At 38.1% G+C, this 19,395-nt stretch overlaps 1 protein-coding gene across 5 annotated transcripts in view; it reads right to left on the reverse strand.

The window, feature by feature from the left end:
- Positions 1-14,760: 14,760 nt before the first annotated feature.
- LRRC4C (leucine rich repeat containing 4C) overlaps positions 14,761-19,395 on the reverse strand; it is a 1,431,417-nt gene continuing 1,426,782 nt past the window's right edge. For all 5 annotated transcript variants that reach the window (XM_061381179.1, XM_061381176.1, XM_061381177.1 and 2 more), the window contains one exon: positions 14,761-17,691. In XM_061381179.1, coding sequence (XP_061237163.1) covers positions 15,727-17,649 — 1,923 coding nt within the window. In that variant the 5' untranslated portion in view covers positions 17,650-17,691 and the 3' untranslated portion in view covers positions 14,761-15,726. The remainder of the gene's footprint in view (positions 17,692-19,395) is intronic.

Raw genomic sequence — 19,395 nt, forward strand, 5'->3', positions numbered from 1 at the left:
GATACTGGATGCTTGGGGCTGGTGCACTGGGACGACCCAGAGGGATGGGATGGGGAGGGAGGAGGGAGGAGGGTTCAGGATGGGGAACACATGTATACCTGTGGCAGATTCATTTTGATATATGGCAAAACCAAAAGAATAGTGTAAAGTTAAATAAAATACAATTAAAAAAAAAAAAAACACCTCTCCTTGCCTCTAATGTGTCCCAATTCTACAATTGTTATCTCCATCCGGGTGATGTTACCTGCTCAGTATCCTTGATTTTTTCATCATTTAATAGCACAGAAAGGAGAAAAGGGAAGTAGAGTTTAAAATGGTTAGATATCATCACAGACTTAATGGACTTGAATCTGAGCAAATTCTGGGAGATAGTGGAAGATGAAGAGGAACAGAAATATTTCACTCTTGCCTGCACTCCAAGCATGGCAAATCCAGTCATCATGACTCAGCAAAGATGATCCATGTCTCCTTTTCTAAAAGTTGCTTATTAATCAAAGTCAATTATTATTGTGTGGTAAATACATATCTTGCTGTATATTGCTGTCAGCTTGAACAGATAGCTTGATGATAATGTTTTATTGAAAAATAAAATAAAAATCATTGTCATTTACTTACATAGTTAACTTTTCTCTTGGAACAAGTATGAAAAATTTTGAAAAGCTTTCAGATCCTAATGTTAATTCTACATGTGATACAATTAAACATTAACTGAGAGGCCCCTGAGACGGAAGAGATGTATTATAATGTTTCTTGTCTATGTCCTGGTGTTCACATCTTGCCATAGTTACCTGCATTCTGGAAACCTGCAATCTGGTGTCTAGCGATTTTATTCATTTCATATTGGAGTTTTCACCACTTTTTTTTTTAACATTATCATAATCTGTATTGTATTCAGTTATGCTGTGCTGTGCTGTGCTTAGTATCTCCGTTGTGTCTGACTCTTTGGGACCCCATGGATTATAGTGCACCAGGCTCCTCTGAACATGGGTGGGGATTCTCTAGGCAAGAATATAGAAGTGGGTTACCATGACCTCCTCCAGGGGAACTTTCCAAACCACAGATCAAACCCAGGTCTTCCGCATTGCTGGAGGATTCTTTACTGTCTGAGCCACCAGGAAAGCCCACTCACAACTATAAAAGCCTTCATTTTTCCCATTCACCACAGTTCTTATCTCACTACATTGCAAAATGGCAACTGTGCTTTTTTGCTCTGAGCTACCATGACAGAAATTAATTAGTTATTTAATAGGCGGCGATAGTGGTAAAGAACCTGCCTGCCAACTCAGGAGAAATAAAAGATGTGGGTTTGATCCCTGGATGGGGGAAGATGGAAGCAGGTATAGCAGTACACTCCAGTATTCTTACCAGGTGAATCCCATGGACAAAGGAGCAAGGTGGGTTACAGTCCATGGGGTTACAAACAGTCGGACACAACTGAAGCTACTTATCACACACACACACACAATCTAATTTCATTCCCATAATGGACTCCCTAATATTTTGAATTTCATGTTCCATTCAGTTCAGTTCAGTCACTTAGTCGTGTCCGACTCTTTGTGACCCCATGAATCATAGCACGCCAGGCCTCCCTGTCCATCACCAACTCCCAGAGTTCATTCAAACTCATGTCCATTGAGTCGGTGATGCCATCCAGCCATCTCATCTTCTGTCGTTGTCCCCTTCTACTCCTGTCCCCAATCCCTCACAGCATCAGTCTTTTCCAATGAGTCAACTCTTCGCATGAGGTGGCCAAAGTATTGGAGTTTCAGCTTTAGCATCAGTACTTCCAATGGACACCCAGGACTGAGTTTCTTTAGAATGGACTGGTTGGATCTCCTTGCAGTCCAAGGGACTCTCAAGAGTCTTCTCCAATACCACAGTTCAAAAGCATTACTTCTTTGGCATTCAGCTTTCTTCACAGTCCAACTCACACATCCATACATGACCACTGGAAAAACCATAGCCTTGACTAGATGGACCTTTGGTGGTAAAGTAATGTCTCTGCTTTTGAATATGCTATCTAGGTTGGTCATAACTTTCCTTCCAAGGAGTAAGCGTCTTTTAATTTCATGGCTGCAGTCACCATCTGCAGTGATTTTGGAGCCTCAAAAAATAAAGTCTGATACTGTTTACACTGTTTCCCCATCTATTTCCCATGAAGTGATGGGACCAGATGCCATGATCTTCATTTTCTGAATGTTGAGCTTTAAGCCAACTTTTTCACTCTCCTCTTACACTTTCATCAAGAGGCTTTGAGTTCCTCTTCACTTTCTGCCATAAAGGTGGTGTCATCTGCATATCTGAGGTTATTGATATTTCTTCTGGCAAACTGATTCCAGCTTGTGCTTCTTCCAGCCCAGCGTTTCTCATGATGTACTCTGCATATAAGTTAAATAAACAGGGTGACAATATACAGCCTTGACATACTCCTTTTCCTATTTGGAACCAGTATGTTGTTCCATGTCCAGTTCTAACTGTTGCTTCCTGACCTGCATACAGATTTCTCAAGAGGCAGGTCAGGTGGTCTGGTATTCCCATCCCTTTCAGAATTTTCTACAGTTTATTGTGAGCCTCACAGTCAAAGGTTTTGGCATAGTCAATAAAGCAGAAATAGACGTTTTTCTGGAACTCTTTTGCTTTTTCCATGATCCAGGGGATGTTGGCACTTTGATCTCTGGTTCCTCTGCCTTTTCTAAAACCAGCTTGAACATCTGCAAGTTCAGGGTTCATGTATTGCTGAAGTCTGGCTTGGAGAATTTTGAGCATTACTTTACTAGCGTTTGAGATAGTGCAATTGTGCGGTAGTTTGAGCATTCTTTCTTTCGCATTGCCTTTCTTTGCGATTGGAATGAAAATTTATCTTTTCCAGTCCTGTGGCCACTGCCGAGTTTTCCAAATGGTGCACAAGCCTGGGTGGCTGCGATGGCGCACAAGCGCGGCTGAGAGGAACTACCACACGTCCGAGGTCAGGGGCAGAAGCCTGGAAGACACCATGGCCCGAGGGGCGGTAGCCAAGAGGAGCTACCCAACGCCCGAGGTCAGGGGTGGTGGCGAGAGGAGAAACCCCACGTCCAAGGAGCGGTGGCTGCGCGGGCACAGGAGGGCCTAGAGGAGCTACTCCACATTCAAGGTCAAGAGGGGCGGTGGTGAGGAGATACCCCACGTCCAAGGTAAGAGAAACACAGGTAAGACGGTAGGTGTTGCAAGAGGGCATCCAAGGGCAGACAGACTGAAACCATGTTCATTAGTCTTAAATTAAATGCTAATTTTATTACTCCATTATATACAAAAATATGAAAGAACCTCCTAAAATAGATTCTTTGTAATTCAGGAAACTTATCAAAAGTATCTGTTTCTTATTCTCTAGAAATGTTCTGAATTATAAAGCAGTCTGGATATAGAGATCATGAGTCTATGATTATTCAGGAAATTTTCTTTCTCTCTCACTAACAGTGGTTCACCCCTGTCATATAGATCAGAGTACAGTTAATTGCTTAAAAATTTAGGGCATCTTTCTGTCATTTTTTCAAGTCTAGCTAGACCAAGATTGACAACTTCATTGACTGACCATTGCATTCTCATAAATTAATCATTCTGATATAAGTGTTTGTCCACGTGTATTTTTCTTTTCCATGGCTCCTTTATTGTTTATGGAATTAAGTCTAAATTCTTTAGACTAGCAGCTAGCTTCCTTTGACCTTTGTCTGCTTATTATTCTAGTTAATATCAGCTCCCACAAATCTATCTACTTCTACTTTTCATTTCAAATTCCGTCAAAGTAGTCTCTCTCATTGACTCCACTTATGCCCTATCAATTAATTTCCTCTCTCCATGGTAATATTTTCCCCTTCTCACTCACTCACATCAACACATACAATCATTTACTAAAACTGTTCTTGCTAGAGTGATCACTAACTTCCTGACTGGAAATTCAGCGGTTATTTTAAAATTTCTTATATGATTGTATTTATGCTCTTTGTAAAACTCTATTTGTCTGGTTCTTCTAAATCTCTTGGTTCTCCTCTTCACTTTTTTTCTTCTTTGTCTCCTTGTTCATCTGCTTCTTTAAATCTCAGGAACTTAGCCCACATCAGTTTCTATTTCATAAGGCTCTCCCATTATCTTTCCTTGCTTCACTCCTCTTTGCCTGGCAGTAATTAATTTCTTCTCTTTTCCCTTTAAAAGTCAAATAATCCCATGGACAGAGATGCCTAGCAGGCTACAGTCCATGGGGTCGCAAAGAGTCGGACATGACTTAGTGACAGAGCATGCATGCCTGCATTAACGAAAGCTCCTAGGCTAAATAAATTCCCTTGTTTTACACCCTCAATTCTCTGATGCTAAAATTTTACTTTATGGCACTTATTATACTATGGCATGTAATAAAGACTCTTGGAATATTTCTTTAATGGATTTCAAATAAAAATTTTCTCTTCCTTACCACACCTATCAAATGTTGCTATTTCTCACTGTCCTATCCTTTACCCACTGAGTACTGGGTGGTGCCACTCTCTCATCTTTCACTCCAAATTTTATATTGATGACAGCAAGATAAATGTCACTAGTCCAAAAATACTTCCTGCTGGACCACTCTACTTGGATTCCCCATCAACATTGTAGAACTAAATTAAAAGGAAGTCACTTATGTCAGGGACAAAATGGAGACAGTCAAGCATGTGCATAAACAAAATTTAACCTAACCTGACTGAAATGTATGGCTCTGTTCTAAGAAGTGAGCAGAGATTACCAGTCTCCAAACATTAAGGCCTTCACCCCATCTCTAAACTTGTTTACATAACTCAGAGACTCTGACTCAAATATGCAAGAATAGTAGTCAACCCATCAGCTAAAAAAGCCAGGTAGCTTTTGCATTTACCCCATAGACATCCCCAAGTCTGTGAGCAACTCAGAACTTGAGTTCCCTAGCTTGCAACTTGAAAGCCTTGCAATAAACTCATCTTTCTTCTTTGTATCACTCAGTGTGAAGATTTGGGTTTTTGACAGTATTCAAACTTTTTATGTCTACCATTTAGATAAAACCTTGCTACCCAAGCCACCACCCTGAACAGCATACTATACTTGAATTGCTGGTTATAAACATGTTCTACTCTTGATGCTCAGAAATATTGAGGGCAGGAGGAAAAGGAGGTGATAAAGGATGAGATGATTGGATGGCATCATCAACTCAAGAGACGTGAGTTTGAGCAAACTCCGGGATATAGTGAAAGGAAGGGAAGATAAGAAAGCCTGATGTGCTGCAGTCTATGGAGTTGCAGGGTCGGACACAAATGAGTGACTGAACAGCAACAACAACCCCTTACTCGTCTCTGTATTTCTACTAGTTAAACAAATCTAAGAAATTGTGTCTCCCTCTCCTGTCCCCACCTTCCAATGAGACACCAAGTCCAGCCAACGCAACTTGATTTTGTGTTTGTTTTTTAACTGGATCCTTCAGCACATCCCACCTGCCTGTAATTTCCATTAATCATCTCTTTACAGTTGTAGTGAAACACCATCCTTGAAATTTTCTTCTGGCATATAGGCAGCCTATCTAAAGCTCAAATCTGAGGAGTCCATGACATTGCTTAGATAATGTTGATAGTTCATCATCACCTATAAGCTAAATTCAGTAGGTCAACATATTCTATAAGATCTTTAATCATTGTCTTAGCTTGTCTTTAACAATCTCCAAATTGCATATTTTGCTCCACCAACACCAAACCACTTGGAATTCCACCATATGTGATATTGTTTATTCCTTGACCTTGCTGTCCATTGTGATGGAAAAGTTGATGAATACCCTCCTTTCACCTAATTCCTAGACATCCAGTAGGACTCAATGCAGGCTTCATTTCATAAAAGAGGCAAACCTGAGTTCCCCTCCCTTAATCACACAGCCCAGGTCTATTGCCCTTCTTTCTGCTTACATTGTATGCACTGTCTCTTCCATTCAATGCATCATATTATATTTGCAATACTGTAGTAGAGAACTCCTTGAATGCAAAGTCTGTCCTTATTCTTTGTATTTTTGACAAATGTACTCATTGTAGGCACTCAATGAATGTTTCATGAATAAACAAATAAGTGTATTTAGCAATGAAAAGATGCTAAAAAGTGTCAAAGATTTAAAGCCAACCATTCATGTCATATTAAAACATCTTCAACCAGAGCCCTATTCTCAAGTCTATCACTCATGCCTTTATATGGAGAGAAAACTTTCCACTGTACTTCATTGCTGGTCCATATTGACCATTAGTTCTCTCAGGTACCCATCTATTTTTTTTTCTTATATATTCACTTTGGCTGCATTCCTCATAAATCAAAAGCAATGCTTTTACTAAGTATGAAAAACAACAAATGAACATTGATATACAGATGCTTAAATGTTTAGGAGTACTTGGTTGGTTAATTAATTTTTTAAAATTCAGAATTGTCCCTTTGACTCTCTAGTTTTCAAAAGTTAAGCTCTAGACTTTGGGGGTTTGCTCTATGTTTTTTCTCTCTTAGAGCTACTAAAACATTGCCTGGTGTTCACCTCTTAAGTAGTTTAGATAGCTTTAGTATGTTGTAGCCTAAGAAAGATAAATATTGACTTCATAAAAACAGATTATATGTTTTCATATAAGCAGTTTAGTGTGTGTATTCTAATGAAGATAAATATTGACTTCATGAAAGTGGTTTATATGTTCATGTAAACATAACAATTAAGATCGTTAAAGGGATTTTTTTTTAGTGGAAAGGAATTGGAACATAATTTTTTAGTTACTGTGTTATTCATAAATATATCCATCAATGGCATTTGATTAGAATGTAAAAGCAAATCATAATACAATCTTTTAAAATACCTAAACCTCATTAATTATGATAAAACTAGTTTGACTGATTCATTTTTATCTTTGAATGCTAGCAGATCTATAATGTTTCCCATTTGAAGCATCTCTGTGAAATTCAATATTGGTCAATATTCAAAACATTGCCATATTAACCAATCCAGTGCTTCAAAGGAATTGGCCTACCTACTTCATCAGTACATTTGAAGGAAAAAGTAAGGCTAATACCCAATTACCAAATTGTATCCCCAAAGAGAGGGGCTTCCCTGGTGGTTCAGATTGTAAAGTGTCTGCCTGTAATGCAGGAGACCAGGGTTCAATCCCTGGATTGGAAAGATTCCCTGGAGAAGGGAATGGCTACACACTCCAGTATTCATGCCTGGAGAATTCCATAGACAGTCCATGGGGTCACAGAGAGTTGGGTATGACTGAGCGACACTAACACACACACTAACATCCCCAAGAAGAAGGCTGTTTTCTAAAACATGATCTAATAGGTTGCGAGAGATAAAGTATTCTGAGGAGACTGTTAACAACGTCTATTCCGAATAATAAATGCCATTGCTAAATCACCAATATTCTTCTTTCAGTCTTAATTTTCTATATAATTTTTGTGCCTTGGAAAGAGTTTACTCTAATGCTTTTCATCTCTAAAGTGGAGATAATGTCTACCTTACAGATAATGAGTGTAGATAAAGTACCATAATGATATGATCCTTGTCAATCCTTGACTATAATTCCTCCTAGAGGGCAAGTGGTGCCTTCTGCACTTCTGTTGCATCTACAGAAAACAATCTAGAAACTTTGTACAGAGTTTGACATTATAAGCATTTGCTTTTATGACTTGACCAACTTAGAGGCAAATGTTCTGACCACTGCATACTAGTGGCCAATGTTATCTGGCATTGTCAATAGCAATGACATAAGAACATTAATATAATTAATAGAGTCAAGATAATAACTTGATGATAAGGTTTTTATGACAAACCTAGACAGTGTATTAAGAAGCAGAGACATTACTTTGCCAACAAAGGTCCATATAGTCAAAGCTATGGTTTTTCCAGAAGTAATGTACAGATGTGAGAGTTGGACCATACAGAAAGCTGAGCACCAAAGAATAGATGCTTTTGAACTATGGTGTTGGAAAAGACTCGAGAGTCCCTTGGACTGCAAGAAGATCAAACCAGTCAATCCTAAAGGAAATCAACCTTAAATATTCAATGGAAGGACTGATGCTGAAGCGGAAGCTCCAATACTTCGGCCAACTGATGCAAAGAGCCAACTCATTAGAAAAGACCCTGATGCTGGGAAATATTGAAGGCAGGAGGAGAAGGGGACAACAGTGGACGAGATGGTTGGATGGCATCACCGACTCAATGGGCATGAGTTTGAGCAATGTCTGGAAGATGGTGAAGGACAGAGAAGCCTGGCATGCTACAGTCCATAAGGTCACAAAGAATCAGACACAACTGAGGAACTGAACAACAACAAAAGATTTGTAAAGGTGGTGAAGTGATAAAGAATCCATCTGCCAATGCAGGAGATGCAGGATTGATCTCTGAGTCGGAAAGTTCCCCAGGAGTAGGAAATGATCACCTGCTCCAGTATCCCTTCCTGGAAAATTCCACAGACAGAAGAGTTTGGTGGGCTACAGCCCATGGGGTCACAGAGCTGGACATGACTGAGCACACACAAACACACACACAAGGTTTGTAAGTAGTTTGACCAGCCGTCCTGGTTTGCCTTGAGCTAAATGGTTTCTGGGATAGAGGACATCCAGTGGTAAAACAAGGAAAGTATAGGCAAACCAAACTGAATTGGTCACTGAATCACCTAGGGCTTGGCTTTGTTTTGCTCACTGTTGTATAACGAGTCTTGAACAGGGCTTAGAATTAAATTAGTTTCTCAATTCCTATTCACTGTGTGCATGAATTCATTCTAATACAAAAATAATCTAACCATGTTCTATACTTTACCATTTACTTTTTTCCTCCAATAATTTACTCTCTTTCTATGGTTATGGCTTCAAAATATTAATCCTTTTACATAGAGACAAATATACTATTCAGGGAAAATTTGATACATTAATTAAAATGCACTTACATACTATTCTTTCATGGCTTAACACATGAGAAAACAGGTGAAAGCACTTTCTGAGCTATAAAGCACAGAGTTTTTATTTTTGAATTATCCTATGAATACCTAATGGCATCCCACTAAATTCCATAAGCCTAGTTTATCTTTGACATTAATCTAATTGTAGATTTCCACTTCTGAACATTGGAGCTTTCTCTGATTACTAATATGGCTTTTAAATAACTATCACAAATCACTCTCAGGATTTATTAGAAAATGAATTTTATAAAAGTTTAATGATGTCAATAAATGAAACCATGTTGACTAATAAATGAGATTTTTATCTTAGTTGCATTTATTGTCTGATGGATAATCTATATTGGCATTTGTCTTCAGTAGGAAGTATGGTAACAAGTTTATGTTCATAAAATTATATATATATATATATATTCTGCATCTGTATTTTTCAGTATTGTGAATTTCCTGCTTTCTTCCATTTTCTTGAAGGTAGAAGACATATTAATCATAATAAAAAATATCAAATCTCTAAAGTGGAACTCAAGAATAGAAATTTAAAAGAGGCATCACTCTGGAAGTGCCTAGGAAATAATCTATTCACTTCTGTAAGTTGTCCCCAATATTGATAGGGTTGAACTCCAGATTGAATAACTAAATGTTGTATAGAAATGACATATTCTCATTTTATAGTACTTGTAGAAAATTTGAAAACATGCTAAGGAAAGAAAGCAAGGAATAAAATATACTTCCACATAAAGATTTGTCCTAAAAAAAACAAAATGCAATTGATCTCATAAAGGCTGCTGCTGCTGCTAAGTCACTTCAGTCGTGTCCAACTCTGTGCAACCCCATAGATAGCAGCACACATCCCTGGGATTCCCCAGGCAAGAACACTGGAGTGGGTTGCCATTTCCTTCTCCAACGCATGAAAGTGAAAAGTGAAAGTGAAGTCGCTCAGTTGTGTCCGACTCTTTGTGACCCCATGGACTGCAGCCTACCAGGCTCCTCCGCCCGTGCGATTTTTCCAGGCAAGAGTACTGGAGTGGGGTGCCATCGCCTTCTCTGTCATAAAGGCTAGCATTAACTTTTTAAGAGTGACTTATTTGCAAGACTCTTGAAAAAAATTTAGGGGGAACTGCATAGCTACATGACATTTTTAGGGTCAGCATTAACTAAAGTTCATTTGTTAACATCCATTTATGTTAAGAAATATCTTTACATGTATGCGTTTTTCTGCTTGAGGGCTGCTGGAAAGAGAAACTTTATTACTTCTCCCTTTCATTTTGTAAAACTTTATTTTTTAAAAATAGAACTAGCCATAGGACCAGGAAGTCCAATTCAACATTTGACTTTTGAGGCATTTTACAAATGTTGTTATAGTTAAATTTTTTCATAATGATTCCATTAGTAAAGAAACCCATGATTTCCGTAGTGTTAACAAATTATTTGATTTAAAGTTTTATAGTATCTACCATAAAAAAGTATATACCAGAAAATACATCATAATTACTCTTGTGTATGCTTTAATATATTTAGTTCAATTTAAGCTTCATTTATTTCTCTCAGAGAATTAGACACTTTACAAAACTACCAACTGTGTTTAAATGGAAATTAAATTCCATTTTAATTTACCACTTTTAATGTGGATCTAAGGACCGAAAAGAAAGAATTACTAATTGTCATTCAGAAGCCTTACGGATACATAGACATGATAAAGGGTAGGGATTCCCAAAATGGATGGATTTTTGTCAGGATCTCCTAGGGCTGAGCTAGTGGGTGTTCTGCCAAGTTTCAGGGTTGGAGGACATAAATCAAAATGGGCACTGCTGCCTCCACAGAGACCAGCCCCTCTCTGTCAAATAACATTGAATCTTCTCTTTGATCTAAGTAAAAAGCTATATATTAACTACTTCTGCCAACCCAGATAAGGACAGGATTAATACCATTTGGACAAATTCAAATTCAGCAATTCAGCATCAAATATATAATACAGTGTACCATTAATAACCTGGAAAATGAAACTAAATTACTGGACCAAATGTTGAAAGAAAATCTTCATGGTCTGGAGTCTTGTAGAGCTTTGCTTTCTGTATTTTGCCCAGATGATGCATGAGTATCCTCATTTACTGTGCATTAATAAGGTTTATAAAATAGAAGGATTTTCCAGTAACATGTGCTTTCATAGCTTAATGCATCGCCTATCTTTGCAGCAACACTCCATTCTCTCTCTCTCTTTTTCTTTTTATTTATTCTGGACTAAGGCAAAAAAAAAAATGGAGTTTTCTCACTGCTGTTAGGCACTTGTTATACAATTTAATTATATAATTTATATGTAATTTGTATATTTTCTCAAATAATTTAAGAAAGGTTGAAATCTCAAAAGTTTGGTTAGCAGCACTTAAAGACCCAAAATGATGGGAACTGGTTTTTAAATGTGTTTTAAGAATGCTTCTTTGAGCTTCTACATTTGGATCTTAATTGACAGTGTACTATCAGTAATTCTAGGAGATTTCTTTTTTCTCTCCTAGAACCAGATGTATCTTATTTTATATCCTGGAAAGACAACAGCATCACAGCTGGCTTCTATCTAATACAGAGTGCGCAGAAATTCATATTTCTTCTTATGGCAGAAGAGAAAAAAACAGAAGGTAATTTGATGTTTTAAGGCAACAGCTTGACTTATTTTTATCTGGTTGCTTTTGTACAGAAATCATATTCTAATCAAATATAAGAATGTGTATAAACTTTGGGGAGAGATTTTTTTTAAAAAAAGAGATTTGACTCTGTGAAAATTTATTTTATGAAAAACAGACACCTGGCTTCCTAGAAGACTATGACTCCTCAATCAAGCATTCATGTGTTATACCTGTGATATTTAGTGATACAATTGTTTTCAATATCCTTATTAATCCCAGTAAGCTGAAGCACCAAATAAACAATTTAAAACATTATTTAAAAATTACATTGTTTCAAAGCACCACACTGTCCATAAGCACTCATCTGACTCTTTGACTTGCCTAAGTATTTTGAAGATTACACTAAGAGGATAAAATGTTTAATTTTTTTTTTCACCTTGATCAATATTTACTTTGGAAATGTTGGGTAGCTTGGTGCCATGCACCTAATACTTTCCTCATGTTTCAGTAAATCTTTTTCTATAAATGTCTTCTTCATTTTCTTTCTCCCATACAAATAACCCTTCCATTGTCAAGTTATTTATCAACAGATCTAAATTCAGAATTTAAGAGTATGCAGGTCTCAAATAATGTCCTGATTTTTGATTCTTTGATTTTAAAGCCTAAAAGCAATTATAGCAATTAAGCAATTCCTCAAAAAAAGAATTAATCAATGTTCCAATCATTAACCAATGGTCCAAAATTCTAATTACCAACTTAAATCTTTGGAAAAGATGAAATTTGATTCTAGAATGTTCAGAATATGAGGAAAAATGATTAAAGCTATATTGGGTCCTATGTACGCGAATTATACCAAATTTGTCTCATATTTTGCCACCATAAATGTGTTTGGACACATGCAAAAGAATTTAGGAGTTTGAGGTGATAGCCAGTTATAAAAGAGCAAGAGTCCAGAATAGAAAAAAAAAATATTAGAGAAGATTCCTTCTAAAGTGTTCTTTGATATTTTCCCAAAGTCAACTGCATATCTTCAGTAGGAAAAATAAATATACATACTAAAATTATCATTACATTATTTTAACTTGGTTAATTGTGAATGACAGATTTTTGATGCACATGAGTATTTAAGCATACTGCTGCTTGGTCACCTTTGGGTAGAATAAAAACAGTAGCAGACATAAAAGGTACATTTTGCTACAAGGATAGGCCAGATATTTAAACAGTGAAATGGACTTTCTGCTGATCCAAGGAAGTCCATCTTGAGTGATGAACTCTGGTTAATACAGCTACCTTGTTGAAGCTCCCCAAACTAGTACATGATGCAGAGCAAATACAGGCACTGCTAATCATAAACTCATAAAATCATAGAATTCATTTTAGTGTCCTTTAAATAATACGTTTATAGCACTATGCCCTTCATCCCTAAAACCCGCAGTGAGGAACTTTTGTCAAAAGTATTTCTAAATTGACTGGAAAAGTCAAATGTGGCTTAACAAATCTTTCATCAATATATGTAGATTTTTTTTTAAATTCTAATATGTATTCAAGTATTCTTGACTTTCTTACCTAAATTTTTAGTGCAAATTCACCTTTTATTCTAGTAGAATTTATCTAACTACTTAGCCACCCCTCACAGTTTAGTTCAGTCCAGTCACTCAGTCGTGTCCAACTCTTTGCGACCCCATGGACTGTAGCACGCCAGGCCTCCCTGTCCATCCCCAACTCCCAAAGTTTACTCAAGAGGAATTGTATGCTGGAACTAACTTCTTAAGAATTAAAAGCTCAAATGAAAGAAAGTTTATAATCAGCAAAGACAGAGATCAGAAACCAAGTAGAGAAGGCAAGATTCTTTTCCTTCGGGGTTTATACCAGTCTTCTTTGTATTAGCACTTGATATTCCTTGGTGAGTTGTTTGGTTGGTTTCCAAGCTGATCTGCAGCTTAGAAATATGAAGCACATTCAATACTGAATCACTTGACAAATGACAGCCAACATGTGTTTTCCCTTGAGTCCTCTCCACAGTAAAGCTAATATGAATTGTATTCCTAACAAAGAAAGGTAGGATATGAGGGAGAAAAAGCCACTAAAGAACTGGTGCTCAAAAAATAGAGGTGAGATCCTTGTGTGGTCTCATTCATTTGCTATCTCTTCCTCCCAGTTCTCTGACCTATTTTGCTAGTAACAATTGGTTTTTCACACCTGGAGATCACAAAACCCTGGTGTGATGTCCAGCCTGTAGAGTTATGTGTGAGTATCCAAGCTGCTCATTCATTAGGAGCTGAGATTTTCTCCAGCTTATCTTAGTTTTCTCTAGTTTAACACTTGTCTCACCAATGATATGGCAGATTTCAAGGGCCAGCAATGAGAGGTGTATATTTGGGAAGATCCCCTGGAGAAGGGACTGGCTACCCACTCCAGTATTCTTGCCTGGAGAATTCCATGGACAGAGGAGCCTGGCAGGCTGCAGTCCATGGGGTTGCAAAGAGTCCAACATGACCGAGCGACTAACACACTGTTTCACTACTGTTTTCACTATGCTTCACGTAGATAAAGACAAAAGTCAGACATATATTATATTAAAATATCAGGAGAGTGCTGAGGTACCAGTAACTAGAAAGTTCCTTTTTAACTTGCAAGCTAGTGGATATTCTCATACCAAAAGTATCTCCAGTTCCTTGAAGTACCTTTAATGAATTACTAGTGTGTTAGCATTGCTATCTCTTGGTAAACATCCATTGGCTGTAGCAAATCAAATCCATACTTACACTTCTTTACCACTCTACAATCTGCATTTGGAAGAACAGAATCAGCTCTTCCAGAAGAATGGAAAAAAAATCATGAGGAGGTTTTGGTCATAACAGTAATCTGATTATTTCAAAACTCTAGGATCCTGCCACCTGCCACCTAACAGGAAAATTAGGGCTGGCCCCTGGTAATCAACTGATGTTTCTTTAATGATATTACATATAGGTCATGAGTGATTCAAGTGCAGAAACCAGGTCTTTCTAATAATGTGTCCATAGCACTAACATCAGTGTTTAACACATAGTAGGTCTTTAACAGTGTTGAATTGAACTGAGTTTGTTGGCACTCAGCACCAACAATGATTTTTCAACTTGGATAATTTAGCATTCTGTGACTGTACTTCATCTAGACAGAATAATTTTATTTAGGAGCCAGGGAATAAATTATACTGAAACTTTCTTTCAAGTGGAATTGAATTTACTTCACAAAAATCTAAAAATCTGAGCATTCTACAAAGGGTGACACTAATGAAAAGAAGACCACAGCATCCTTAAATATAGATCAGAAACTCACGTCATCTAATGAAACAGGACCCTGTAGAGACTGGTGCTGTGACTGGAGATTACTGTAATATTACCTTTCTCAGAAAGCAGGAAGTCTAGTTACCTTCAAGTTTCTCACATTTGAGCCAAACTACAAATGAGTTGTATCCAGGTACAGAAAAACCAACAATATTTTATTTATAATCTTATTTTTAGTTTTTGAACTACAAATCGGATTCTAGATTTGTTTAAAAGATCATGGGTTTTATAGATGCTCATATGTAAATTAATCTGTTGCTTGCTTCCTTTTTTTTTTCTTTCCCATTGAATGGTCCTCCTCATAAATACAGAACAGATCATTACATGAAAAATATAAGATCTTGCATTTTTTCCTTGTTCTCTCTTAAAAATCTATTTCTAATACTGCATTCCCCATTGGACTACTTCATAAGGGCATGAGAGGGAGGAAAGAAAAGAAAGAGAGAGAGAGAAGGAAAAAATAAAAGAAAGACAAAATAGACTGGATCTCACCACTAGAATTCACCATAAAAATCTCAAAGTATAACAGAATTCTTACAAAATTTCCTAGACCGGTTCTTTAGGGAATTGAGATCTCCTATGAAAAATATGGCGATAGGGAAGGCAGGGACGAGATGTGGGAAATAGTAAATAAGTGCAGCAAAAACAGGTTCTGAGGAATACACATAATTTTGTCTGCTTTAGATCACAATAGAATTTTTAATAAATAAATCTTTTCTTTTTTGTTTTTTTTTTGTAAAGACACTTTTTTGAAACAGTAGATTTAGCCCAGTCATTTGTGTCATTTTTAATAAACTGTCTTTTTTGTTTGTTTGTTTGTTTTCCGTAACTGTCAGTGTTTTAGATTTGAGTCTCTTGGACGTTGTCTTTAGAGTTCATCCGGATCAATAACGGTTCATGCACTGAACTGTGTATTGAATTTATTGTGTTAACTGTGGTTGTGTGGTTGAAAGGAGATTTGTAAGAGTTATAATGATTGAGGTGCTCATGCTCAATCGCAGGCATGGGCAGGTGGCTTTCCATGGGCGTGTCTCCTGTAATCTCATCATCCACATTAATAATTTCAACAGTCCTCGTTGGGGCATGATGGTTTTGCCGATGATGCTGCTTCCTCATCTTGTAGAAAATGACCAGCATCACTGCAGCCATGAGTGTGATGGCCACGAAACAGCCAATGATGATTTTGGTAGTCTTCATGACCTCATCAATTCCTGGGATCCCACTGTTTATATCAGTCACAGGGATGGTGAATGTCTTTTCTGTTGACCTTGTGCTCTGTGGCGTGAGGGAGGTGGTCACGTTAGTGGTCTCCCAGTCGATCACTGGAGTGGGACCCACATTGTTATCTGTGGTCCGTGCCTCATCCTGAGAAGGTTCCATAGTCTCTACCGTGACAGTTGAAAAGTAAGAGAAGGGAGTAGTGGTTGCTGCAGTAACATTCAGGGTGGCTGAAGCGGTGGTATTTCCCACAGAATTACTCACCATACATGTGTACATGCCTGTATCTTGCACGGTTACATTCGTGAAGTTTAACGTGCCATCACTGAGCACGGCTATCCGCACTTTATATGCCCCATGTGTCATGACTGTTCCGTTTGGAGTAATCCAAGATACGGAGGTTAGGGACGTGGAGGCCCGACATTTCAGCTCAGCTGCCATGCCTTCAGTGACATTGAGGTCTGCTGGGGGCTCCACAATGACAGGAGCATAGCATGTGAAATAATTCTGGTCAAGCTCCCCAATGTACCTCCCTTTCAGATTGGGAGGGGTGTTACACCGGGCACAGCAAGCTGTATTGGAGGGGGCCATGTCTTTTATCCACCAGCTGAGCCACAGGATGTCACAGTTACAGTTCCAGGGGTTGTGATGTAAGTGTATCCGCTCTAGATGATGCAAGGGTGTGAAGAGGTCATGAGGCAGTAATGTCAGATTGTTGTGTGCCAGGTTGATCTCCACCAGTGACTGAAGGTTATCAAAGGCATTCCGTTCAATCACTTGAATCTGGGACTGTATCATCCACAGTTTCTGAAGGTGCATCAACCCCTGGAAAGAGCCAGGCCTGATGGCAGATAGATGATTCCCAGAAAGATCCAGCTCATCTAGTTTTATGAGCGGCGTGAGGTTAGGGATTTCTCGGAGATTGCACATGGCAAGGTTCAAATACCTCAAGTTAGACAGACCTTCAAAGGCACCTTCTGAGATGTATGAAAGCCTTTTCAATTCCCCTAAGTCTAGCCGGCGCAAAGAAGGGATTCTGTTAAAAGCATAAGAAGGGATGCTTTCGATGGGGTTGTTTCGCAACCAGAGCTCCTTCAGTTTAGACAAATATACAAAAGCTCCATTCGGGATGGTCGTAAGACGATTGTCAAAGAGTTCCAGCGTGTTGAGGTTTGCCAGACCATTGAAGGCTCCGATTTCAATTGTTCTGATATGATTCCTACTCAACTGTAGGATTTCCAGGTGCCTCAAGTGTTTGAAGCTGTTCACTTTGATGATCTGGATTTGGTTCTCATGGAGGTTCAGCAGCCGGGTGTTGGTGGAGATGCCATCTGGAACATCACGTAGGTTTTTCCGAACGCAAATCACCTTGCTGAACTGGTTGCTGCAGGAGCAGACGGAAGGGCAGGTTTGAGCCCGCACCAGACCAGCCACCACAAGAAGTTGAAGAGCCAGCAGCACCACAAGCAGGGGGTCAAATAAGGCCCTGTTAAACCTAGGACCTATCATTATCTGCTGTGGATGTAAGGTCATCTTGTTCAACATTCATAATTTATCTGGTGTTGGTCCTTCTGGAGTTCAAATAATCTGCAATGCAATAAGAGCAAAAAAGAGTATTAGATCTCCTCCAAATGTCTTTCTCGAGTCATTGTCAGTGAGACAGTGTATCAGCTCAAGCCTTCATTTCTCAAACTAAGATAACAATAAATCTAATGCCATGTATTGAGCAATGGGGCTCATATTTATTAAGAAGTGTTTCCACACTCTGAGTTATCAGCCAGCCACAGCCCATATTCCATAATTTGTGCAATCACAGAGAAATGGAAGAATGAGGTAGAGGGTTTGACTAGTGTTTATCAACCAAGGGTAATCTGAATGCATGAGGACACATGAAATGTACCCCATCATTAGGTTCAATGTCCAGACCAGATTGGAAAAGTTCAGAAAATAAAATTGGGGGAGTATACCAATAAACTAAAAACGCCCTTGCAAAATTATTCATAGCTGACATTTTATCGAGGAGTAGTCTATGTGCCGTAGGCTATAGACTTCATGAACAATCCAAGAATGGCTACATAACTTGCAGAGCTCAAGGCAAAATGCAAACATGGGATGTCTCATCAAAAATTACTAAGAATTTCAAGGGTTTCCCTGATAGGCCAGTGGTTAAGACTTTGCCTTCCGATACTGGGGGTGTGGGTTCAGTCCGTGGTTGGGAAACTAAGATCCTACATGCCTTTTGGCCAAAAAAACAAAACATAAAACAGAACACAATAGACTTTAAAAGTGGTCCACATCCAAAAGAAGTCTTAATAATTTTATTAAGAATTTCAAATCAGTTATAATAGAACATTAAGTCAAGCATGGGCCCTTCTGAATACGGAGTCCTTTGTAACTGCACAGGCTTCATGCCCTGATCCTTTCTTTTCCTTACTTCACTTCTCTGAGGAAGGAATTGTTATAGCCTCCATTTTCAAGAAAAAGACATTTAATTGTAGGGGAAGTAACGTGCATATAGTCACATGGTTAACAAGTAGAGAATCAGGGTTAGATATTCATCTCACTGGTCCAGGAGAATACGATCTCAAACATTCCATGAAAAAAGTTCCTTCAAGAATGATGGCAAAAGCAAAATATTTTTCACAATTATTTTTGTTAAAATACCTTTCCTTTGGGGGTCACCTCAGCTGTAAACACTGGCAACTTAATGTATGGTACCTGTGAAAATACACTGAAATAATGACATGCACAAATATGTGTAAATTTCTAGAGATTTTCATATATAAAACTCACAACAACAGAGCCAACTGCTACCTATAGGTAGACGTACTACCAATTAAATCACATCTCATGAAACGTACAGAAAAAAAATCATAGTATTAAACATAACAGGATTATATATGTATTATGCCCCTACTCGTATTGATTTCTGAGAAGGGAAATAAAACAACTTACTTTCTGCATCTCTTACAGCACAAAGAGGAATTCCAAAGCTTGTGTTACCCAGTATACACCCCAATTCAACTGGCTGATCATGAATTGGGTACCTGTGTGATGACTTTTCCCAAATTCCTCAATAAACAGTGCTTCTTCTAAGAATCACTTGGGAAGAAAAACAAAATGTGGAGACTTATCATAACCAATTCAAAAAGGCACTAAGACAGTAATTTAGTATTTACTGTGTGTCACCTTGGGCAGGTGACTTATCCTCTCCATGGCTCAATCTCATTTGCACAATAGGGATGATATTATTATATAACCCTTAGTGTTATTGTCAGAAAAAAATTAATA

Source organism: Bos javanicus, chromosome 15 (assembly GCF_032452875.1).
Source record: "Bos javanicus breed banteng chromosome 15, ARS-OSU_banteng_1.0, whole genome shotgun sequence".
In the NCBI taxonomy this organism is placed as follows: Eukaryota; Metazoa; Chordata; class Mammalia; order Artiodactyla; family Bovidae; genus Bos; species Bos javanicus.